This window comes from Heloderma suspectum, chromosome 2 (genome assembly GCF_057233095.1).
Source record: "Heloderma suspectum isolate Gila_16-S chromosome 2, 16-S_ref, whole genome shotgun sequence".
Lineage (NCBI taxonomy): Eukaryota > Metazoa > Chordata > Lepidosauria > Squamata > Helodermatidae > Heloderma > Heloderma suspectum.
Genome location: NC_139459.1, coordinates 168,773,900 through 168,800,039, shown reverse-complemented (window position 1 = coordinate 168,800,039; position 26,140 = coordinate 168,773,900). Strand labels below are relative to the sequence as shown.

General features: G+C 48.3%; 1 protein-coding gene across 1 annotated transcript in view; it reads left to right on the top strand.

The window, feature by feature from the left end:
- LOC146353173 (A.superbus venom factor 1-like) overlaps positions 1-26,140 on the top strand; it is a 97,770-nt gene that overhangs the window by 22,262 nt on the left and 49,368 nt on the right. The window contains 13 exon segments of the mRNA XM_084829703.1: positions 84-177; positions 180-229; positions 1,315-1,462; positions 10,885-10,943; positions 11,814-12,008; positions 13,696-13,857; positions 14,196-14,325; positions 14,476-14,547; positions 15,512-15,712; positions 17,331-17,436; positions 18,804-18,889; positions 19,032-19,171; positions 20,770-20,993. Of these exon segments, the coding sequence (XP_084685829.1) occupies positions 84-177; positions 180-229; positions 1,315-1,462; positions 10,885-10,943; positions 11,814-12,008; positions 13,696-13,857; positions 14,196-14,325; positions 14,476-14,547; positions 15,512-15,712; positions 17,331-17,436; positions 18,804-18,889; positions 19,032-19,171; positions 20,770-20,993 (1,667 nt within the window).

Here is a 26,140-nt window from a genome sequence, read left to right as displayed (position 1 = left end):
TGCACATAGTCTGCCAATAGTGGTTTAGACTCAGCAGAGACGTCTAGGTGCCATGCTCTGTTATCTCTTCTGACTTGCTTCAGGTGTACGTCGCCAACCCAGGTGGCACTCCAGCTGCCCGGGGCCCTGTGGTGTCAGAGCCCATTCAGGCTGAATCAATTACTCAGAATGACGGGACGCAAAGCTGATCCTGAACACACCAGCAGACATGCAAGGGCTCAGGATCACTGTGAGTGCCCCTGAGACTGTGTTAAGTTCTGTTCCGATGTACTGTGGTTGATGCCAGTTACCCTCTATGCACATGCACAAAGCCAATGTTTACTGGGGGATTAACTAGCACTTTATTTATTTATTGCATTTATACCCCGCCTTTTTTCCTCTTGCAAGGAACCCAAGGCGGCGTACATAATCCTCCTCCTCCTCTCCATTTTATCCTCACGACAACAACCCTGTGAGGTGGGTTGGGCTGAGAGTCTGTGACTGGCCCAAAGTCACCCAGTGAGCTTCCATGGCCGAGTGGGGACTAGAACCCGGATCTCCCGACTCCCAGTCCAGCACTCTTGCCACTGTACAGCATTGTAACCTCAGCTACCAATAAGCACTTGTTAGCAGGCTGCTTGGTGGTAGAGCAGCCATTGCACGCTCCCATGGAGGTTGGCAACCTTTGGCCTGGGCACTTTAAGAAAGCCAAGCAAAGGCAGGAAAACTGACTGCACAAAGGATCTTGGCCAAAGCTCCACCCTTCTAAAGTTCTTATGTGCAAGGCTAAGTCTAGCAATACCATTCAGATCAGATCTGTGCATAATCAAGAGCCCCAGCTTGGGAAGATGATAACTGGATCATTCAATATCCCAAGGCATGCTTCAGCCCTGAAATGATTTTTTCCTAGAGATATGATCTAGTCACCAGTCTCTTTGCAGACTGGGAATTTCCCAACTTTTCTGAAAAGTCCTGATTTTGATTAACTTTGGACACAGCATTGCCTTGGTCGGTTTCCCCCCTCCTAGCTCTTCCTTTTGACATTCATGATGGCTCTTGTAATGAGTCATCCTCACCTTTTGGGAGCAGTCCAAACTGCTATTGATTCTGTCTACAGAGGTTTCCCTTGCCCCTCTGTGTTATTGTCATGCCCAGCCTCACATGTATAGTCCCTTAGAAGCCTTAGTTAAAATGGTACAAGAACTCAGAGCTTCAAGCCCTCAGTGTTCTGGTGAATCCAACTGGTACCAAGCTGCTGAAATCACTCATTGTGGTTCCCAGCCATCCCAGGGCAGGTTCCACACTGCTGAAATCACTTGCTCCCGATATTTCCAGTTGGTTCCACTTGCTGCCTTACTTGGTTCCAAGAACTCACACCCATCCAAGCCTTCTGAGATCACTAGGGTCCTGGCTGACCCACTCCTGGCAGGATTCCAACTTGCTCCCCCGAGCATGGCAAACTTCCTTGGCCACTCAGGGCCAGGTATCTCCACCCGTTGGTTGTGGACAAGCCCAATGAGACCCGCTTACCTCTGTTGGCCCCTCGGCAACCCATTGCGCCCAGGACACCTTTCCACCACCCCGCTGTTCTACCCCTTGTTTGCCCAGATTCTCTTGAGTCTGGCCACCTAGATTTGTGCCTTGCCAAGGCAAAGACCCATTGCATTTCCTTTTTAAATCAGCGTATTTTACCTCGCTGATGCCTTAGGAGTTTCAGTGCATCCCAGTCTTCAGCTTCAGGACCAGTGTTATTGAAACCCATCAAAAGGTATCATTCACAGCCCTATTCTACACTCTGGAGGACCTCCATCTACTACTCTGTACCCTCCTTTCTCTTGCACGTTGTCTAAGTGTGTTACAATTTAGTCTAACCTTTAAAAGTATTTGGGTGGGAGCTTCCATGCCACCTTCCCCTGGTCGACTAGTGGGAAGAATTGTGGCTATGCCCCCTAATCTGAGGGCCCTCCGTGTCCCTTCTTCACTCCTCTTGCGGTAAAGCCAATCTCCCTGGCAAAATTGCCTTGATGCTCGGTGTAAAATTGAATCAACCGGGCATCACCAAAACGGTGTGGAAGAGGACAGGAGGAACTGCACACAAGGTCCTGGAAGTTTTATTTATTTATTTATTTATTTATTTATTAAATTTATTAATCGCCCATCTGACTGGTCACCCAGCCACTCTGGGCGATGTACAACCCACCATAAAACAATTTAAAACAATAAAATTTTACCATAATTTTTTTTTTTTAATACCCTAACCCACCCCAAATGCCTGCCTGAACAACCACGTTTTTAATGCACGACGGAAGCTCATTAAAGAGGGGGCATGACGGAGTTCCCTAGGGAGGGAGTTCCACAGAGTGGGGGCCACCACAGAGAAGGCCCTCTCCCTCGTCCCCACCAGTCTAGCTGTCCTGGCTGATGGGACAGAGAGAAGGCCGTCCGAGGCTGATCTTGTTAAGCGTCCTGTCTGGTGTTGCTGGAGGCGCTCCTTAAGATAGGCTGGGCCGGAACCATATAGGGTTTTAAAGGTCAAAGCCAACACCTTGAATTTGGCCCGGAAAACAACTGGTAACCAGTGCAACTCCTTCAGCACTGGAGTGATGTGATCTCGCCAGCGGCTGCCTTTAATCAGGCGAGCCGCCGCGTTCTGTACCAGCTGCAGTTTCCGAACCGTCTTCAAGGGTAACCCCATGTAGAGCGCATTACAGTAGTCTAAACGAGAGGAGACCAGGGCATGTACTACCGATGGGAGCAGATGGTCGGGAAGGAAGGGGCGCAGCCGCCGTATCAGATGGAGTTGATACAGCGCTGTCCGGCTCACAGCTGACACCTGAGCCTCCATGGACAGCTGGGAGTCCAAAATGACCCCCAGGCTGCGGACCTGGTCTTTCAAGGGTAGCCATACCCCATTCAACACCAGGTCAACATCCCCCAGCCTCCTCTTGTCTCCCACCAAAAGTACCTCGGTCTTGTCAGGGTTCAGCTTCAGCTTATTCCTCCCCATCCAGCCACTCACCGTCTCCAGACATTTGGGCAGGGATTCTACGGCCAACCTTGGTGAAGATTTGAATGAGAGGTAGAGCTGCGTGTCATCCGCATATTGATGACACTGCACCCCAAACCTCCTGATGATAGCCCCCAGTGGCTTCACATAGATGTTAAATAGCATCGGGGAGAGGATGGAACCCTGTGGCACCCCACAAGTAAGTGGCCACGGGTCCGAAACCTCCTCTCCCAGTGCTACCCTCTGGTACCTGCCAGAGAGGAAGGACCGGAACCACCGCAACACAGTGTCTCCAATGCCCAACCCCTCCAGGCGGTCCAGGAGGATACCGTGGTCAACGGTATGAAAAGCCGCTGAGAGGTCGAGGAGAACAAGGAAGGAGCATTCACCCCTATCCAGAGCCCTCCTCATATCATCCACCAAGGCGACCAAGGCCGTTTCTGTCCCATGCCCAGGCCTGAAGCCCGACTGAAATGGGTCTAGATAATCAGTTTCTTCCAAGTGTGCCTTCAACTGCACCGCCACCACCCGCTCAATCACCTTGCCCAAAAATGGCAGATTTGAGACTGGGCGAAAGTTGTTCAGAACTTGAGGATCCAAGGAGGGCTTCTTTAAGAGCGGTCTTATCACTGCCTCCTTGAGGGCTGATGGCATCACTCCCTCCTCAAGGGAGGCGTTCACCACCGCCTTGATCCCCTCACCCAGTCTCTCTCTGCAGCTCATAATGAGCCAAGATGGGCAAGGATCAAGTAAGCAGGTGGTCGGCCTTACAGATGAAAGCACCTTGTCCACTTCATCAGGAGGAAGAAGCTGGAACCGATCCCACAAAACCGGTTTGCCACAGGCCGCCTCTTGCTCACTAACTGTATCCACAGTGTGCAGAGTAACACACCTAATCTGATCAATTTTATCTGCAAAGTACCTTGCCAAAGCCTCACAGGAGGCCTTAGAATGCTCCAGTGGTTCCGGAGCCACAGGACCGACCAGGCTCCGGACCACTTGGGACAGCCTCCTGGGGCAGCACTCTGCAGACGCGATGGAGGCAGCATAATATTCCTTTTTTGCTGCCTTCACTGCCACGTGATAGGCTGAAGATATAGCTCTAGCCCGTGTCTGATCGTCTTTGGAGCGAGACTTCCGCCACCGGCGCTCTAGCCGTCTCACCTCCTGTTTCAGAGCTCGTAACCGCGGATTGAACCATGGTGCAGTCCGAGCCCTGTTCAGGGGGAGAGGGCGTTTCGGAGCCACCCAATCTAATGCCCCAGTAATTGCGGCATTCCAGCCACCCACCAGGGTCTCGACCGAGTGGCCGTTGGCATGCCCCAGAGAATCCCCAAGCGCGTTCAGGAATCCATTTGGATCCATAAGACGCCTGGGGCGGACCATTTCAATGGGTCCTCCACCCCTGCAGAGGGGTTGTGGAACCGAGAAGTCCAACATCACCAGATAGTGATCTGACCATGACAAGGGGGTGGTGGATATACCCCCGACTTCCAGATCACTCCCCGCTTCTCCAGAAACAAACACAAGGTCTAGTGCATGACCGGCTACATGGGTGGGCCCAATTAGAATATGGTGCAGCTCCCAGGAGGCCATGGTCTCCATGAAGTCCCAAGGTGCTCCTGTGAGGATGGCCTCCGAATGTACGTTGAAGTCCCCCAACACCAGTAAGTTAGGGGACTGTACACGCACATCAGAGACCACCTCAAGCACCTCGGCCAGGGAGTCAGTTGTGCAGCGGGGTGGACGGTACACGAGCAGAATCCCCAGACTGCCCTTCGGGCCCAACCTCCAGTACATGCACTCAACAACCTTGGTCTCCCGGAGAGGGGGTCTGGTGAAGACCAAGGACTCTCGGTAGATAACAGCCACTCCCCATCCCCAATCCCCAGCCCTCGGCTGCTGTGCATACAAAAATCCAGCTGGACACATGGCTGCAAGGGTTGGAGCAGCAGCCTCGGCCAGCCAGGTCTCCGTAATACATGCCAGGTCTGCACCCTCATCCAGGATCATGTCATGGAATGAGGGTTGGAATGAGTTTGTGTGTAGCTACAGGTTATCCCAGCCTGCCTTTCTTTTTTGTCATCATGACTGTGCACCAGCCTGCTTGCACCGCCCACTGTTAGAACAAGCCTCTGTGAAACCCCTTTTCTCCTCCCCATTCTTGCAGCCTGTAATTCTTGCAGCCTGTTTTATGTACATCCATGTACATAAAAAGAACCATGCTGAATGAGACCAAGGGCCCATCTAGTCCAGCATTCTGTTCACACAGTGACCAACCAGCTGTTGATGGGAAACCCACAAGCAGGACATGAGTGCAACAGCACCCTCCCGCCCATGTTCCCCAGCAACTGGTGTACATAGGCATGCTGCCCCTGACACCAGAGGTAGCTTATAACCATCAGACTACTACTAGCCATTAATAGCCTTCTTCTCCTGGATTTTGTCTAACCCCCTTTTAAAGCCATTCAAATTGGTGGCCATCACTATATCTTGTGGTAGTGAATTCCATAGTTTGACTATGCGCTGTGTGAAGAAGTACTTCCTTTTATCTCCCACCGATCAGCTTCATGGGGAAAGTTGCCCCTTTCTGCATTGTTTCCAGCTCTACACTTTTTTAGGTGTAGTGACCACAACTGTACACAGTATCCTAAGTGTGGTCGCCCCATAGATTTAGGCAGTATGATATTGGCAGTTTTATTCTCAATTCCTTTTCTAATTATGCCTAACATGGAGTTTGCCTTTTTTTTACAGCAGCTGCACACTGGGTCAACATTTTCTTTGAGCTGTCCACCACACATCCAAGATCTCATTCTTGGTTGGTCACCGCTAGCTGAGATCCCACAAGGTTATACTTGAAGTTGGGATTTTTTGCTCCAACATGCATCACTTTACACTTGCTTACATTGAACCGCATTTGCCATGTGGATGCCCATTCTCCCGGTTTGGAGAGATCCTTTTGAAGCTCCTCACAAACCCTTTTTGTTTTCACCACCCTAAATAATTTGGTGTCATTGGCAAACTTGGCCACTTCACTGCTCACTCCTAATTCCAGATCATTTATGAACAAGTTGAAAAGCATTGGTCCCAATACAGATCCCTGTGGGACCCCACCATTGACTTCCTCCATTGGGAGTATTTACCATTTATTCCTACTCTCTGCTTTCTGTTGTACCTTCTATTTCTTTCCCAGTAGCATGAGGTCCCCAGTTTGCCTATACTTGACCTCCTCAGCATCTCTTAGAACCATAAACGCAACCCAAGACACTACACCCATGTCCACAGCCTAGTCCACACACTGCAGCCCTTGATCTAACAGCCAAGAGGATTCCAAAGATAATTCCCCCACCATCTGAACCCAGTTCATGAATCTTCACACTATCCATTTCTTAAGTGTATTAAGTGGTTTATTCTGCATGTTTTGTTTATAACCTATGAATTAGTCATTGATATTTTGGGATTTCTGTAACAAATACTTTATCCGCAGATTTCCCCAAAGTAATGATTGTACACTTTATATTATTTTGTGTGAAATACAATTCCCTTGTTTTGAAGAAACCTGTGTGTTGGTGTGCGTGTGCACATGCATGAGCACATGTGTTATTGGGTCCTTCCTGCCAAGATATGATATTGCCAAGGTTAAAAGGTCCCTTAATGGATGTGTATCTCAAGAATGTGCACAAGTTTGTACATGAGTCTGGAGACCACATTCGATAACACAGTATTCCAGATTTCTTCTGGGTGGGCAATTTACCGGCTCCATTTTACCATCTACACTCTATACACTGTTGTGCCCTGTCTGTGCATGCTGCTCAACCAGAGTTACATTACAGGCTGCTATTCACAAGCTATTTAGACTGTTTTCATGCATGAGAGTTGAACTGGCTTGTGCTTAAATTAGTCCACATTATGAAGCTTCAGCCAACCCTGACAAAACATCAGGGTGGAAACTGAGCCGATAGAACCCCAGAGCAGTTCTGATTCTGAGGAGGATCAGCAATCCATGGGAGAGGAGCCAGCTCATCCCTCACAGGCACAGCAGCTGGCAGAGATTCCTCCTGCCGGCATTCCTGAGATAGATAGTGACCCGGGCAGTGAAACAGTGTGGGAGGGGGGCTTGCTAGATGCTCGATGCAGACGCAGGGAATGACGAGCGATGGGGGGTGCGGAAAGGAGGCGTAGCGCCCATTTGGCGCGCAAGCAACGGCCGCGTCCCGTGGACCCAAGGGAAAGAGGGAGGATCTCTCCCTAGCCCATAAGTTCAGGGTCTTCAAGTGATTCTCCTTCAAATGGGGACCAACTGCCTACCCGGAGCATAGACTACTCCGCTGTTCATTGCTTAGTTGCCGGTGATAGCATCTGAAAGAGTCATGAAGTTGTAAAAGGATTAAAGCCTTGAAAAGAATCCTTTCGTCTGTGTCTTGAGTTGGCTATTGGAGTATACTGAAAGAGGCCACTACGGCGCTCCTGACACAAAAGGACTGAGGAGACCCATTGTTTTATTTTTATCCAGAGGTGGTAGAGAAGGTTCCACCATGCTTATCAATGTATGCATTAGTGCAAAGTGGACGCACTGGCGTCAAGCAGTGATGCAGGCCACATCACAGAGGAACCTTGGGGCTGTCTTCACGAGTGATTTGTAGGGATGTCAGAGAATTCCGCGACGGATCTCGGTGAGGCTGAATGCCAGTGCATTCCGCCCCCTGAAATCCATCTTGGAACGAAGCCCCCGCTGCCCCCACCCCACAAAAGGCGCGCGAAACGGAGCACTTACCTGCTCCCGTCTGCACTGCTTTGCGAATGGCAGCCGTCCTGGCCACCATTCGCTTCCTCCTCTTCCTAGCCATGATAGGCTACGTAAATACTTACGTAGCCCGTCACAGCTAACTCAGGGATGCCATTTGCGTCCCTGCAGATGCCGTTATAGGCTACGTAAGTATTTACGTAGCCTATCAGGGCGGGGGGGGGGGAACCCCAGCATACGCAAATGGCAGCGGCTACCGCCATTTGCGTACGCTGGGTTTTTTTTCCCCCTGCCGTGATAGGCTACGTAAATATTTACGTAGCCTATCACGGCTCAATACAGGGACGCAAATGGCGGCGGTTACGACAGCCGCCATTTGCGTCCCTGCAGGGCTGCCCAATGGCCGGATATCCGGCTGCGGGCAGCCGGAGCTGGCTGGCGGCTCCGCAGCTTGGCTGCAGAGCGGAGCCGGCTGGGCAGGATTCCGGGGTGAGGGACGGAGCACCTCCCCCTCGTCGAGGATTCTGGGGGGAGGGATGGAGCACCTCCCCCTCACCACGGATGCCCCTGTGTGGAGCCAGGTAAGGGATTCGTACATCCCTAGTGATTTGGTGCAAAGTTAGAGGAGTCTGCAACAGCAACTTTGGTGCAAAGTTAGAGCAGTCTGCTGTACTAAGGGACCAGTGAACTTCTGCTGTTGACTCACTAGGTAGCCGTAGGCAAGCTACTGTTCTCTCAGCCTCAGCTCTCCATCTGCAATAAAGGGAATTGTTCTAGCATGCTCTACTTACATGTCTGGGGAAGTTCTGTAGCTGGGACACCACCTCAGGTTTCTGAGGGCAGGGAGACTTACCTGGGGCAGATCTTCCGGGCAGTGGCGGCAGCGGCGGCGGCAGTGGCTGGTCTTCCAACCGGCTGCCACCGCCACCATTTGCAGGTTTTTTGTTTGTTTGTTTTTACACTGACTTGATAGGCTACTTAAGTTTTTACATAGCCTAAAACGTCTGGGTAAAAAAAAAAAAAAAAGGCGTACGCAAATGGCAGCGGCTACGGCCGCCGCCATTTGCGTACGCCTTTTTTTTTTAACCCAGACGTTTTAGGCTACGTAAAAAGTTACGTAGCCTAAAACGACTGGGGGGGGGGGGAAGGCCTACGCAAATGGCGGTGGCTACGGTCACCGCCATTTGCGTTCCTTATTTTGGGCCGTCTTAGTCTACGTAAATAATTATGTAGACTAGGACAGCGAAAATAAGGGTGACGCAAATAGCGTCCGCTATGCTATTTGCATTCCCCTTATTTTCGCCATTTCAGTCTACGTAAATATTTATGTAGATTAAGACGTCAAAAATAAGGAACGCAAATGGTGGCGGCCGTAGCCGCCGCCATTTGCGTACACGATTCCCCCCCCCAGAGCCCTCCGCGGCTGGAAATCTGGCTGCGGATGGCTTTGGCCTGGCTGGGCCTGGCCGGCTGCTCCGTGGAGCCACCGCAGAGCACAGCTGGCCAAGGAGGATTCCGGGGGGGAGGAACGGAGCGCTTCCCCCCCCCCGTCCAGGATTCCGGGGGAAGGGATGGAACATCTCCCCCCCACTATAAACATAATCCGCGAACAGGTAAGTGATTTTCGTACATCCCTAGGCATTGTTCTAGCATGCTCTACCTACATGTCTGGGGAAGTTCTATAGCCGGGGCACCACCTCAGGTTTCTGAGGTCAGGGAGATTCTCAGCAAAGTTTAAAGACCTGTTTGTGGAGCTATTCAGGATTAAAGAAACAGTGTATTTTCATACTTTGCAATAACTTGCCATCAATTGACCAGGTTTGGACAATCAGTGGGGGAAACAACGCAGTGTCGGTTGTTTCCCTGCCCCCGTGTGTGCCAGTTGTGTGACCAGGGTTGCCTGAATTACCCGCACTGCTTCACAGGTTGCCGTGTTGCCCAAACCCAGTGCATGGTGCAGGTTTAGTGACTTTTCTCCCACCCTATATCCCATGGCTTGCAGTAGGGATTGTAGAGTGAGTGAAAAGTCACTACGCCTGCAATGCGAGCCAGGTTCATGACACAGCAACCCATGGCATGGCGAGGCTAATTAGGGTAATCCTGGTTGCACGACCAGCACAGGCAGGGGCGGGGAAAACAATTGACACTGTGTTATTTCCCCTGCTGATGATCTCAACGCCCCCAATGATATCAACCTGAAAAAGTCCTTTTGAAGCAAAGGTACTTGCACTTCTGACTTAAGTATCGTAGTCACAGAGGTAAGCAGGGTAGAGCAGAGCACTTGAGCATGAAATTTTTACCATTTCTGTGGAATGTTCCTAGCCACCTTATATTCTATTTCTGGTCTCCAGGGAGACTACGTATGCTTATGTACTGAAACAGCAGCACCCACGTTCAAGAGGGATGTAGTGGTAGACTTGTTGGGAATCCCGAGGTTTACAGAAGTATAAAAAATCTTTAGGAAAACAATAATAAGGGTGAGGACCACCCCGCTCCCCCCACAAACAGCCCCCCCTCAATGAGATCTGACCATGTTCAGTGGGTTCGGAATGCTGACTGAATGTAGGGGATGGAATAGAATGGAATGGCTGTAAAAGGAAGCCAGAGGAATGGACACATAGGTATAAAAAGGGTCAAAAGAACCCTCTCATTATCCGGAGAGATCATTTCCTGGGTCCACGCTGAGAAGCTACTTTTAAATGTCTCCAGGGACAGAAGTGAGAGTTGCTCATAGAAATCAATGGCGAAATCCAAGACTAAAATGGTACTGGGATTGGGCACAGGTATGTCCTACTCCAATCTTACCACCACCACCAATCTCCAAAGGTGGCAGCAAAGAGAAAAGTTCCTGCTTTTCCTAACTCAGTTCTTATTTTGGGTGAATTCAAAACCAACAACTGTTAATGCAAAATCCAAAACAAATGCAGTTCATTGTCCCCATATTGCAGCTTGGAACTGGCTGTGCCTGGGCGAAAGTGACTTTACATACTTATATACACACTGAATACTGCAGATCACACTATGAGTAGTTTACAAGAACCCTGCAGTGTTGTCCAGAAGTACCAGACTCCGATTACTGGTGGAAGATTCAGCTGAATCTGGGACATCTGGCATTGCATTTGGGGCAATCTAACATGTTGGGTGGCTGGCACAGAGCTGAGTACTAACTCGGCTCCTATTCAGGAGTACCGCCACCACCTGGCAGAGACCTTGGTAAGGGTGGTGGGGAGGGCGAGTGGCTGCTATCGTGGGTAATGGCACTTTTATAATGAGAGCCAAGTCATGCTCGGCTCCACCATGTAACTGCGGCCAACTACCTTAGGTTACCACAGACGCGGTGCCTGGTGCGTGGAGGGGGGCAGGCACATTGTGGAGCACCACGCTGACATGCGAGGTCAGCAAGGGCAGGGATGGGTTATTCTGAGCCCATGGGCCTTTGGGACCTGCCCAGCTATGTCAACTCCTGAAGTCGGGCCTATGTTCCACTATCTTACATGCAGACTGGTTACACTTTAAAATGTTCAAAGGCGAAATAAAAATGTACATGAAGTAAAATCCAGCTTACAGCACCGACTCCTGTCTCTGATGCTAACTTTTTTTTAATCTCTTTACCACTGGCTCAGGTAGCACATGCATGCCTGGGATGCATTGCAACATTTTATTGTGGTGCCACACCCTTATATATGGTAATAGCAAACCCAATTCTCCAAGTGCCCGTCCTGATGCACCATCATGCACAAGAAGGAGGTATCAGTAGGCTTGAGGGAATTCCAAGGTTTGCAGAAGTACAAAATAACAAACTAACTAAAGGTGAGAAAAAAACAGAACAGCCCAATGAGGACTGAGCATGTTCAGTGGGCATGAAATGTTGACAGAAGCCTTTGGGGTGCGGGAATGGAAAACTGGTGGGAGGGGCATGGAATGGAGTACCTTGAAAAAAGGCCTGGCTGGCACACTGAATAGGAGCACTTCATACTACAACTTTTTTTGTATGTCCCATCTTTTCTTACTAGTGTTTTGCAAACTTTGTTCAAACTAATCCAGACGTTGTTTAAACAATCAATGTTTCTTGTTCTCCATCAGATCTTGAATAAAGGGAAGATAGTTAAGGCTGGGAGGCAGCCCAGGGCAGCTGGACAGAATATGGTGATCATGTCTCTGCGCATCACCCCAGAGGTCATCCCTTCCTTCCGGATTGTGGTTTACTGCCAAATAGAGAACACTGAGATTGTGGCTGACTCTGTCTGGGTGGATGTGAAGGATTCCTGCATAGGAACGGTAGGTCGCTTGTCCCACTGACTTTGCTACAACAGTATCCATGCAAGGCACCCCTTTCCTACAATTAAAGCAATTGTTGCACATTCAACATCTGGCAGATTTTCAGATAATTTGCTGCGATTTCTCTTCGACAAACTAATTTCACCTCTTGTCAGAAGAACCTTGCAAATCACATCTAGATGTATTAGCCTGTATTTCCATTCCTGACCAGGCAGGCTGGCACCCCAAATACAGATAGGCTTTGTGGGAGTATGTGGACATTCAGAGCACATGCTCCTGTTTTCCTGTTTACCAGGGGTGGTCTTCACTTTCTTGCACTGGCCCCTGGTAAAACACGGTCTCTACTTTGCCTCTGGTTTGCCTTTTGCAGAGATGTTGGAGATGCTTTTAAGATTGTGGTAGATTTCAGACCCCTCAAAGGTCTCTAGGCATTATCCAAGGGCTAAATTAGATGCAGTGTTATTCACATTTTTAGCCCTTGGGTGACCAAGTCTTAAAAAAATAAGTATCAGGTTCATGGAGTGGTAAACTGAACTGAGACTGTGGCATAGGGTGGAGGGGAGTGTGACATTACGTGTCTGTATTTATGGACTCTATAGCTACAGTAATATGTTCCTGCTATAAGTCTATGTTTATGGTTATGTATTCCTGTTATATCTCTGTATTTTATGGGGAGTATGTCTATGGTGAGAGAGAAATGATTGGCAGGAAGAATGGTGGATTTGTGTATGTGAGCTGATTGGCTGAGAGAGTGAAGGGGTGAAGCATGTGTGCTATATAAAACTGTTCTGTGCTGAGAAAGTCAGATAGTGAGGGATAAGATCAGAGATAGGATAGAGCTAGGGATCTGATGTGAGATGATTTAGATCAGAGCTAGGATTTGTGAGAGGCAGGAGTTTAGGACTGAGAACTGAGAGAGGGAGGGAGAGAGAGAGGGAGGGAGAGAGGGAGAGAGGGAGGGAGGGAGAGAGAGAGAGAGGGAGGGAGGGAAGGAGGGAGGGAGGGAGAGAGAGAGAGAGAGAGAGGTTTGTGGGGATTTGTGAAGTGATTGTTTGAGAGTGTGATCTAGAGAACGGTTTATGAGAGAACACATATTGATAAAGCCATTAAGAGTTTCCTGTTTATTATTCAACAACTTATTATTAGTTAATCAAGTTTATTTGTTTAACCAAATCCTATGCCTTCTGCTCTTGGCTATGTGAGAGGGAAGTAATAAAGTGAACAATACAAGGTTATAAGTAAAGTCTGTGTGTCCTCACAGATAGAGGACTGAGTAAAAGGTTTGACCTAAGCTTTAAAGGTCCTGGTGGCAGCGAAACCCAGTGTGTGTGAGCGAAGATGGTTCCTGCTGGGGGTGAGAAAGGCCTTAGAGAAGGGGAATTCTCAGTAGGAGAAGGCAGGAATGCCACAGGGAGCTTTAATCATTTGCCCCCCTCCATGGTCCCAGTCCAAATTGGGGGGACCCAAACCTGCTATTCGTAAAGGGAGGGAAGCTCCCATTGGCATCTGTGGGGGTTTTCCTCCCATTCTAAATATAAATTCTCCCATTTTTTTGAGAAAAGGAAACGAATGGGAGATTTTTAAATCATCTTCAGCTACTTAAAAGATCTACACAAGGAAATAAAGGCCAGTCAGCCAGGCATTTTCCGTCTTTCAAGGCTGATCTTCATTGTCTTTGTTGAAACAGTTGGTTGTAAAAGGAGCAACTGAGGCAGACAATCGAATTCACCAGCCAGGAGAGCAGATGAAAATCAAATTGGGAGGGGACACGAATGCTTTGGTCACTCTTGTGGTTGTGGACAAAGGAACTTACACCCTAAACCAGAAGCACAGGTTTATCAAAACTCAGGTGAGTTGGGAAATTGCTTAGAGTAAGAACCCCAAGCATTACATATTTTCAGTGTGGAACGTGCTCAGGGCCAAGAAACATGTGATGCTCAGCTGCATATAATCTCTCTCTCTCTTTCTCTCTCCCCCCCTTTTAATTTTAAATGAACAAAATGCAGCTGTGGAGGCTACAATAGGTGGTAGAAGACTCATGCAGGTGGTAGGGCTTTTTAACCCTTTGCCCTGTAGTGGGCTTTCCACTAAAATGTAACCCTGCACACTGTTTCTCTGCCAGATGGGAAAAGATATGGGTATTTGCACTGTTTTTTCTATCACTGTTGCTTGCCCATTCCATGCCAGATTTGGGACACCTTGGAGAAGAGCGACATTGGATGTACGGCTGGTAGTGGGAGGAACAACCTGGCTGTGTTTGCAGATGCTGGACGGGCCCTTGTGACCAACAAAAATATTTCCACACGCGTAAGATCAGGTATTATTTGTGTCTATGTTTGTGCTCTAGAGGGACCTACGTCTGAGTAGACATGCAAAGTGTCAGGATGCACAAGAGGTGGGATTCAGTAGAGTCGTCCTGTTTGATGTCAAGGAGTTTTTTTTCCCCATTCCTGCCTTTTTCCTCCAGATCCAAAGTGCCCTCAGCCTGCAAGACGCAGGCGCCGCTCCATAGAGCTCATTGAGTCGAAGGCAAGCAAAGGTATGTGACAAGGACCCTGTATACCCCAAGAGGTCAACATCTTTTGAGCGGGCCTTGGTCAGTAATATCCTGAAATGCACAAAGGATTGGAAGAAAACTCTGTCTGCTTGCTTTGCTTTGCTGTTGAGTGTAAATATTGGAAACTGATCTTTTGTGTGGCTTCCTTTGTTGAGGAATTTCCCTCTTCCTGTGCGGTGGCTACCAGTTGCTGCTCTCTCCAGGAAAAAGACAGTGTCAGCTAAGGTTTTTAAAAATCTCTTTTAGAAATCCATCATGCACAGTAGGAAAGGGCAAGCATCTCCTGTAGAAATCCCAGGAAAGGGCCTATAGTTTGTTGGTACAGCACATGCTTTGCATGCATAAAGCCTCAAATTCATTCCCTGACACCTGTGTTCTAAAGAAAGATCCCAGGTAGCAGATACTGGGACATTCATTCATTCATTTAAAATGAGGAATAAGGGGTGCTGTATAAACATTTCCAGGGCAGTTTACACTGACTGGAAGCATAACAAGAAAATACAATATCATAAATGACAAAGTAAAAGGGCAGATTATGCAGCAGCAGTGGTAATAAAAAATGGTACTAGTAGATTTTAAAATCTGGAAGACCTCTGCCTGATGCCCTGGGGAGGTCCTGCCAATCAGAGCAGTCACTACTGGGCTAGATGAGCCAATAGCTTAAATCTGTATTTGTTTTTTTTATTCTCAGATTCATAACCCACCTCTTAGCCAAGGCTTCCAAAGCATTTAGCAATTGAAAAAAACTCACATACAATATAACAGTAACAATCTCTTAAAATAATCTGTAAAACTAGTGAGCTTCAAAGCAAGAAGGACAGGGTGCTACACTAGTTCATTTGTAGAATTTATCCAAGTAGCTCCTTTTTTTCTCTTTTGATTGGGAGGTAGGCGAAAATGGTACAAGGAGCAGTCCTTGACGTTTCATGAGCACTGTATGTTTCAGTGGCCCAGGATCAGGATCAGGTGCTACGGAAGTGCTGTGAAGATGGTATGCATGAGAACCCCATACGGCACAGCTGTGAAACGCATGCAGAATACTTCCAGGATCAGAATGCTTGCAAAGATGCCTTCCTTGAGTGCTGTCGTGTCATCAAAGGCATCCGGGATGAGAAGCAAGGAGACAAACAGCTGAGGCTAGCGAGAAGCAAGTAGAGGTTTTCTGAGATCGCTCAAAGGAGCAAGATTGGGGAGAGGAAATACTGGAGGTAGATAGAAGACTTGACTAATATATCTCAGGGCAACAGGAAATGCTACAACCCTTGGAAATGCATGGCCGTTTATGATTTATATAGCACCAACAGAGTAAGAAGCACTTTATATAAGCAAAAGCTCCACGGAGATTACAATCTCTGTTTTGACAGAGAGGAAGGCAGCGAGATGAGAGGAAAGAAGAGACAGAAGGGGAGGAAAAGGGATGAATATGTACAAATGCAGTTGCATGTCCATAGACCTTTTTGGGGAGCAGGGGGACTGTGGGGGTAAGTCCAAGCTTCATGGCAAAATTGGGTTTTCAAGAGGGATTTGGAAGCGGTGGAGACTGGAGAGAGATGGCATCATACAGGTGTTCTGGGAGGGCGTTCCAGGCAGAGGGGGCAGAGAGGGAGTCAAAAGGTTAGAATTTAATATCTGATTTATTGATTTATGGTTGTATCTGTGAGTAGCAGACAAGGCAAAGGGATCATTTCTTTTTCTAGACTTCCTGTGTCTGTCTCCCAAAACTAATGACCTTGTCCTTGGTGAATTTCATCTTGTAAGTATCACATATGGGAAGCTGAGTAGGTATTTAGGCAAGAAAAGAAGGGCAGAGATAGGTGAACAAGCCATGTTTGGGAGCGCAGGATTCTCCAAGCATCATCTCGCTGCTCGTCTGGGGCCCGACAGCTGTTTGCGTTTGCTGCTCGCTCTGTGTAAATGGGAAACATGCACAAATCAAGCAGCAATCAAACGGGAGGTTTGCACAAATCTACCCAAATTTGCAAACATTTCCTCCATAGACTAAAGCGGGGCTGCTTCAGTCTACTGAGGAAATCTGCACAAATTAGGACTGGGAATTGGGAACAAGACGAATGCGTGCGCGCGTTCAACGCTATGCGAATATTTGTGGCAGGCATGTGCTCGGGCTTGCATTCGGGGTGTCGGACGTGGCATCCATGCTCATGTTGTTTTGCGAGAAAAACAAAACTCTCAAACTTCGCTAAGGGAGGGATAAGTGGCAATGGGGCAGGAATTAGGGTTGACAACTGAAGCCACCATCTGCACTGCTACTAAGGCTGGCTGTGTGTACATTTGGACTTAGAGACTAGGATACAGAGAAGCCTGGCTTTTTAAATTCTAAAAGTCCTCAGTTGAGCAGGTGTTCCATGAGCAAGCATTGTGTAATTAATGCAAACATTTAAAGAATGTGCACTGGGGAGAGGTGAGATCACTGTGCTGGCATCTCCATGGTGGCAAGGAGCTGTGGCAGTGCCTGGTCATCCTGCAGTATCTCCCTCTTGATTGAGAAAATGTGGCATGACCCTTGGCCCTTCCTTCAGAGTCCTTCCACATTGGACAGCACAGGCGCAACCAAGTCACAGGCAGGAGCCGGCCAAGCACGGTGAGATGGTGGCCTGATGGTTTTTGATTCTAGGCTGCAAGTGCATTCTCTCCTCAAAGGGGAGGTTTCCAGATGTCAAGCTTTGGGTCAGTTTTCTCCTCCTCTTGAAGAGACATTATACTAACAAGGCCATCAGGGCTAAAGAATTTGCCTCTTGATTTCCCAGGTGACTTTGAGGATGAATTCATTTCAGAGGATGAGATAATCTCCAGAACTGAATTTCCAGAGAGCTGGCTGTGGCGAATGGAAGAGCTGCCTCCTAACAGTCAAGGGTATAAGGTTTCTACCACTACATTGTCCGTAGTATACCTATGCTACAGCCATAAACAGGTTTAACAGTTATTCTCTCTCCTCAGAGAACCCTGGAATGGTAGATGCACGTGCACTCCAGAAGAAAGAGACAGGGCACAGTAACTATGGCCACATGGGTACCCAGGGCCACAGTGTATTAACTTACAATAAGATCTTCAACAAAACACATGTGGCGGTCTGTCAACCAACTCTAGAGCCGCCTAATGATTCTTGTTTGCAGACAGAGCATACTAACCCGGCATCTGCATTGGAGATAGTCATTCACTTCATCCCTCCCAGCAGCCCAAGCTTTTTAGGCTTTGGGGGAAGCCTTCTGCATCACCGTCCTACAGCTCCAGAGAGGTGAAGCGGGTTAGCCTGAAAGGGAACCTCGACTCTGCCTCCCAGGTCCCATGGCCATACATGGCAAGCTGCAGATATCTCCCATCACCTTAGAGCAGGGGTGAGGAAAACATGGCTGCAGGTGGCCCCCTGGCCATTTTTGTGGCCCCCACTTTGCTTTCAAGCAAAATCATGCTCCTGGAAGTGTCCTGGGAGGACTCCCTACTCACCTTGTTTTAAAGGAAAATTGCTGTGCTCTTTTGCTGTCAAATTTTGGTGGCAAATTCAATGGTTTGGCACCAGCAGTCAGGGAGCAGTGGGGTCACAAAAATGGCCAGGGGGGGCCACGTGTTGCCCACCCATACTCTAAAGTGATGGGGGATTTCTGAGACCCGCCACTAAATAAATAAATCTGCCTACTTCACTGAATGGCAGAGGTGAGGGAGAAAGGAGGGGGAATGCTTCCCCTGAGTTCTCACTTGCTGGACTGGGCACCAGGCTTTGCGGGGAAGAGAGGACTTCTATATGCAGGTTAAAAAGAAGCCTTCACTTCTGTTCAAATGGCTTCCTATTATGGAATGAACACAGTTCATCCATAAAGGTGATTCAACTCCAGTGACAATTCACACAAGCTTCTTTCTTAAACAGCTGGATTTAGCCCACAACTGGACATTACGATAGACATGCAGCTGCTATCGAAAACATGCATCTAGATCTCCCTTCTTTCTCTGAAGGACATTTTACCCATGACCTGATCTCATGGTGTCGTGTGTTTTCCTCCCCATATCATTGGCTTCTGCTGGCAGCGGGCACAGAAATACAACGTTGTGACAGCAGGACACAGATCAGTTGGCTTGATGTTACAGAATGGGAAGAGGGCAATTATGTATCTGGTTCCCAGTTTTGAAAGCAGCCGCACGCATACTTTCACCTCTGGTTCTCATCTGAGACTGCACCCCGTAACAGCTGCAACCAGGTATGACATGGCACCTTTCTCCTTCTCTAGAATCTCATCCAAGACGTTGTCTTTTTACCTGAAGGATTCCATCACGACCTGGGAGGTGCTGGCTGTGAGCATTTCAGACACAAAAGGTAAAGGATTCAGGACAGCAAGCAGGAGAGGGGAGATGGAGTTGGGCCGCTGCCTGCCTTGGGAAACATCCTAAAAGGAGCGTGGATGCACAGCTGCTCTGGATTCTCAACCTGCTTCCTTTCCCGTTGACCCCCCTTGCAGGAATATGTGTGGCTGAACCTTATGAGATAAGAGTAGTGAGGGAGTTCTTCATCGATGTACGGTTGCCTTACTCGGTAGCGAGGAATGAGCAGGTGGAGATTCGGGCTATTCTCTACAATTACGCAGAGCGGGACATCAGGGTAAGCTTTGGGATTTTGGCAGGGTGCGCATTACGAAGTGCAGATGTGTGTACCACTTGTCATTCTAGGGACTCTATTGGATGCTGGGGTACAGCCCTTGGATACTGCATAGCTGCATATATTCCAAATGTTGTGTACCACAGCAGTGTCTGGGCTATTGCAAGGGATTCGATCCCGCAGAGCAGCCACGCAGAGCAGCAACATGGCTTGGACAGATGCTTGGAACCTTGGCAATGGGGTGAGGTGGGGGGTTGCTCACAGCTGTAACTTGGGGCACATGGCTTAGTTTCCCTGTATATTCTTTCTCCGGGGGATAACAGTGAAATTACTGCACCTCACAGCCTTCAGAGCAGTGGAGCTGGTAAGTCCCTGGAATTTAGAAAGCGGGCCTTAGGGAGGCCACAGTTCCCTCACCCTCTGTCCTGCCAGCTGTGATATGAGTGTGTGAACCTCTCTAGGTGTCCTGCTTGCAGTGGTGCTCCAGGGATCGAGTCAGGGCCAGGCCAGCTCCAAAAGCAAGGGCAGTAGGCAGTCCAACATCAAACACGGCGAGGTCCAGAGAAGAGCTGTGTTAGCAGGGAGCAGCAGTAGTCATGGAGCTGGTACGCAAAACGCCGCTTCAGCACCTGCTGTCTGGAACCGAAGGCGTTTAAGCGTGAGCCTTCAGAGCCCTACCTGGGGACACCTGGTGCTGGGAAATCCGGCCCTCTTGAGGCTTGACGGATTCCCCAGGAGCCCCTGGCTCGGCATGCACGTGCGAGGGAACTGCGGGCTCCCGATGGAATTCCCAGACTCTCCTGCCATTGCGTGCAAGTCCCCCTTCCCCCCGCAGGAGTGCCGGCAAGGACAAGGGAGACTTCTGCACAGCGACAGGTGCTGGGCTTGTCTGCTGCCTGCCACTGCTGTTGCCGCCGCCACTGGCTCATCACCGGCTGCTCTGCACAGCTCTCTCCTTCAAGAGAGTTGTTCACCAGCGCGGGCGATAGCAGCGGTGGCAGCAACAACAACAGCGAGGACAGGTGGAGGGCAAGCCCAGCACCTGTCGTTGTGCAGAAGTCTCCCTGCTTCCTGCTGGGGCCCCGGCAGGGAGAAGGGAAACTGGCACACAATGACCGGTGGCCACGGCACTCAAGTAACCCTAGTACTCAAAGCTGCTAACAATAGAACAGCACAAATCCTTCCTTAACAGACCTTAACGATATAATAAAACAGTTAGTGCTGTGCCGATCTCTGGGGGCCAGAGTTCTTGCCGTAGGGCGCCATCGCTCGTGGCTAAAGAACATGACACAGGTCATTCAGCTGCATGTTTATGTAAAATATGTGTGTGTGCACGTGCGTGCATGTGCACGTGTGCACACGTGTACCTGAGGACATGTCATAGTCATCCATTGTATCAATAGTTGTGAAGTTGTGTTCATACTGCAGGTGAAGAATCCATTGTGGCAACTGAAACAATTGCTGTGTTGATAGGATGAAGACAACGTGGCTTAAGTGAGGAAAAAAGGAGAGGGGTTGTAGAATTGTTCCAGGCGAGGGCACTCCCTTCCTCCTTGTTCGAAATATACAGCCTTAGGGATCACCTCTTAATTTCTTCTTAGGTACGTGTGGAGCTGACACACTACCCAGCTCTCTGCAGCGCTTCCACTGCCAAGGGGAAATACCGGCAGCCAGTCTCCATTAAAGCCCAGTCTTCCAGGGTGGTGCCGTTTGTGATCATCCCGCTGGAGCTAGGATTACACGACATAGAGGTTAAAGCAGCCATCTGGGGCGAGTATCTGGCTGATGGTGTGAAGAAGAAGCTGAAAGTAGTGGTATGTAATGAGTTGGTCCTCCAATGACTCTTTGGGGAAGAGAAGCTAGAGACATCGGGATTCATTCACTCTGCCTCTCCCTGCATGCCACTTCCCATTATTCATGTATTTTTTTATGTAGTCACTGTGTAAAATGGAACACGTTATTGAGACACTACTTTAACTGAGAGCCAGTGGTTAGAGTCTCCAATCAGGCCTGGGGAAACCCAGGTTCCATTTGCTCCTCTGCCCTGAAACTCACTGGAGGACTTTGGATCAGTCACATTTATCCTTATGTTGTAAGGATAAATCAGGGCTGAACTACACCTTGAGCTCCTTGAACAAAAGGCAGGGTGCAGCTATAATTAATGTGATAACACAAACTATGTTACGTACCCTTGTGGTTAAAAACAGCGTAGCCCACAAGCCAGCTTGGATTGGTCTCTGACTTGTGGTTTAAAATCTCCAAGAGTTCTTCCATTTTCAGAAATCATTTGATGCAGAGTTGTACCGATCCTGAGAATACAGAGCTACTCTGATGACCCTCAAAATGTCTATAGGATAGGTGGATATTGTTATCATCCCCTTATTGCAGAACTACAACAAGATACTGACCCAGTTCGGATGTAATGCGATATCATGGGTTAATTAACCCAAGATTTGCAGGGGATAAGTGAGAGCGAGTGAGTGCATTGCCTCTGGCATGCTCCTGACTTCCAAGTGTAATTAACAACCTACAATTGTTCTGTTTGTAGGTTCTTATTATGATGTCCGAATCCAGACACTCTGGGTTGTTTAGGGGTTAAACAACCCAGAGTTAACCCAACAGCAAATGGTAAATTAACTCTGGGTTAACACAGCCTAATAAGAATACATCCGCTATACATAATTAAAATCATCAACCATAAAAAACTAAACTAAAAACATACCACATCACACACTATTTTAAAGCAGCAAGGTCCCAGGGCTGTTACATATCAAAAACTTGGGTGAAGAGTAGGTAATTAAGTAAAAAACCAGAGGTGCACATTTCTAAAAGAAAATTTGGAAGGAGGGGGGATGCCTGAACATGGTGATACGAGGGATCCTGTTTTTATTGGTGTGCATTGGTCTGTGTCTGCCTCTCTCATGTTGCCTCATCCCTTCCACTGCTGCTGCTGTGCTACCTCTCCAGCTTAGCTTGAGAGCACTGTAACCAGGGGCGTTGATGGGGTCTTAAAAGATCCGGGGCACAGGCCCATAACACAAATTTGCACCTACACACACACACACACACATACTCCTATATGTACGAGTCTAAGCGCATGTCTAATATATATATATATATTTGTGTGTGTGTGTCTGGTGTGTGTGTGCAGTGTGCTTGTGTGTGAGTATAGATTACATACATACATACATACATAAGACGTGTGCACTGACCCCCCCCAACCCACTTCAACTCAGACCCTGATTCAGCATTTTTAAAAACATCTCACTTCTGGTCTGGCCAATTTGTAGTCGGACCACTTCAGCTCAGCACCAAACCTGAGTCAAGGTTTGGAAAAAATGAGTCTTTATGCTTCCTGTTGACTACCATGGGAAATTAGAAAAAAAAAACTGTAACTTTTTTCTCTTGGTCAGAACTGGATAATTTCAGGCATAGTAGCCCCCTAGAAGGGGATTTTGTTGTTCAGTCGTTAAGTCGTGTCTGACTCTTTGTGACCCCATGGACCATAGCACGCCAGGCCTTCCTGTCCTCCGCTCTCTCCCGGAGTGTACTCAAGTTCATATTCATTGTATCGGTGATGCCCAATGTCAGAAAAATAGGAGCAGGGTTTATATTTTCTTTTAAAGTAGGGATGGCGGAGAATTTCTCCCCGAGACTTCGGGGGGCCGAGCGCCAACGTGTTCGGCCCCCCGAACAAGTTTCGGGGAGAAATCCTCCGCACCCCCCCGCACCCCGCACCCCCCCCCGGGACGGGACTTACCTTCACCGAATGTCCCTCCTGTCCCACCGAATGTCCCACCGAATGTCCCTGCGGTTCGGCGGGTGTTCGAGCGAGGCGGGAGCGGCAGCCGGTCTTTCGACCGGCTGCCGCCGCCGCCATTGCAATGAAAGAAAGAAAAAAAACGCCCCCTGATAGGCTACGTGACGATTCATGTAGCCTATCATGGCTGACTTTGCAGATCTAGCCGTGATAGGCTACGTGAATCGTCACGTAGCCTATCAGGGGGCGTTTTTTTTTTTTTTTTACTTTCGCGTTCGCAGCCGGGCGAGGCGAGGTGCCTCCTCCCCGGCCTGAATTTCGGCCGGGCGAGGCAGGAAGCCTCCCCCCCTGCCTGAATTTCGGCCGGGCGAGGCGGGAAGCCTCCCCCCCCCCGGCCTGAACATTGCGCGGGGAGCAGCGAAGCGCCTCCCCCCACCGCGAACGGCCTTCGACGACAGGTAAGCGACTTTCGTCCACCCCTATTTTAAAGGGAACTGCCAATAAAAAAATTTATTCCTTGGAAGAATTAGATAAAAATTTCAGGATTCATTGCCCCATCAGAGGAGATCATGTCTGCCAAATTTCAGAATGCTGGCCACAAGGGTTTTTGTGTAAGGGTGGCCTTGACATTTTGAGGTCTCCAAAAGAAGACATACTTACGTCCCTATGTTCCTTGTGGGCCATTGTTCTGAAAATTACAGACGGACTAGAGTTGTCCCTAAGTAAGAAACCACCAAAGTTTCAGAAGGATAGGTGCAGCAGTTCATGTGGAAAGGGAGTTCTCCAGTTTGGGGGAGGGAGTGATTTGCTTTCCCTTCCATTCCCCTTCCCCAATAGTTTTTGGGTAAATCTGTAAGAATATGCACAGGTCATTAGAGGTGTCCCCCAGGCAAGAAACCTGCAAAGTTTCTGAAGGATATACATGCATTCTAATTTAGAATTACTAGAATTTATTTACATTTCACCAATGTTAGCAGCAGGAGAACATGGGTGGGAAGGTGCTATCACACTCATGTCCTGCTTGTGGGTTTCCAATGGGCATCTGGTTGGCCACTGTGTGAACAGAATGCTGGACTAGATGGACCTTGGTCTGATGCAGCACAGCTCTTCTTATGTTCTTAAATAGAGGGTGCCTCTGAGCACGTGCAGAATGCTTTTCTTTCACCACTGAGCATTCTCCCCCTACCAATTCTATTCCCCTCCATGCAGCCATCCCTCCTCATCCACCCATCCTCCAGCAACTCTTCATAAAAACAGATGTCTTGTTTTGTGCAACTCCTCTCTAACTCCTCCTTGTTATGCACAAGCTCTCATTGTATCTTCCTCCCCATAACTTCATTTGTGCCAAGCCTTCGCCAGGATTCAGCCAATGAGTGTGTTTTCAAAACTAGGGCCTTTCCCTCACCACTGAAACTAGAGTTCATGCAAAATGAAAAAAAAAAAACACAAATGACAAAACATCATAGGACTGAGCTGAAAGGGTAGTCAATTCATTAGACAGAATTGGGTAGGCACTGTGTTAAGCCTGCAGTACCATGCTCACACCTCAGGACTTATTTCTGAGTAAACATCCAGAACATCAAGGTGCAAACTTCCCTGCAAAAGTAACTTGTGCTGGAATCCTATGCACACTTTCCTGAGGGTAAGCCTAATTAAACATAATGGGACTTCTCAATAGGGATACATAGGATTGCATAAATTAGCAATATTTATCTCCCCTCCACTTAAGAAACAAACCAAAAACTTCTATTTTTATTAAAGCTTTCTGTTTAGAGGAACATAGGAAGCTGCCTTGTACTGAGTCAGACCTGGGTCCATCTAGTGCAGTATTATTGACACTGACTGGCAGCAGCGGCTCTCCAGGGTTTCGGGCAGGATTCTCTCCTAGCCCTGCCTGGAGATGCTGGGGATTGAACCTGGGACCTTCTGCATGCCAAGCATGTGCTCTGCCACTGAGCTGCAGCCTTTCCTGTTGCTGGATAATGGTGACTGACAAACAAGACAGCCCCAGATTTGTTTCTCTGCAATCACGTGAACCCACTTTTCTCAAAGGCTTGAGTGAGAAGGAGAAAAACAAGGCCTCTTGTCTGTTTGTATAAAGTCAAATACAGTTAAGACCTTCTCTTGCCCACCAAAGAGAATTCTCTTTAAGAATTCCCTAAGATATGTTCGGGGTGGAATAAAGAGAAAGAAAGAAAGAAAGAAAGAAAGAAAGAAAGAAAGAAAGAACGAACAGGATAGGGGAGGGGAGGGGAGGGGAGGGAAGGGAAGGGAAGGGAAGGGAAGGGAAGGGAAGGGAAAAGAAGAATGGTGATTGGAAATGTGAGAGGGGGTCGGGGATAGAGAGAATTCCCTAAGCCAAGTGGCTCCTTTCAGAGTGGTAGTACTTCCGAGGAATTTAGGAGGCTGTGGAGGGTTTGTAAGGATTGCACGTACTTAAAAGAACTTTATGAGGTGAGGTGGCTGAGGGCCTTTTCTAGCTTTTTTAAAACTGTAGAACCTATTTAAAAGCCCCAGCAGTTTCTCGATCATGACGCCACATAGTCCTAACCCTCCCTTTGGGATTATTTGAGTCCTACAGCTATTTAGGAGAAATTAAAGTGGAGGGGGAGAAAGACGTTTGTGGAGACTGATTGGATCCTTTACTGTACTGAAGCTACTAAACTTCTGCAGAATCCAAAGGTTCCAGTTTGGGGCAGTAAAATCAGATGCTATGTGAAATACCAGTATGTTACACGGAGCTCTTTCTTTCCTTCCTTCTCCCTCTTCAACGTTTCATTGCAGGCAAGCTCCCAATAGTGGGCATGTAAGAGCAGAAAAGAAAAGTAGGGGGAGAGAGTTTTTTTGCACCTCAAAAAAACCCTACACCAGAGATGAGGGATAGTGACCTCCTAATGGTCGCCTTAAACACCTGATTAGGATCTCTAATACCCTGGGTAACTTGACAGTTTTTACTTTTTGTTTTAGACTTTGAGAAAAGGAAAATTTACGCATGGCTAGCGCAAAAGCCACTGGACCTAACTGTCTGAAATTTGGCAGGCTCAGTCATCTTTATAGGGGCTGCCAGGTCCCCAAATTCCATGCACATATGTGGAAGCACAAAAAATATATAGCTCTTTGCTTTGACAGATTTTCTTGAAAATAGCAAACTTTACCTATGACTAGCACAAAAGTCACTGGACATAACTGCCTGAAATTGGGAAGGTTCCATC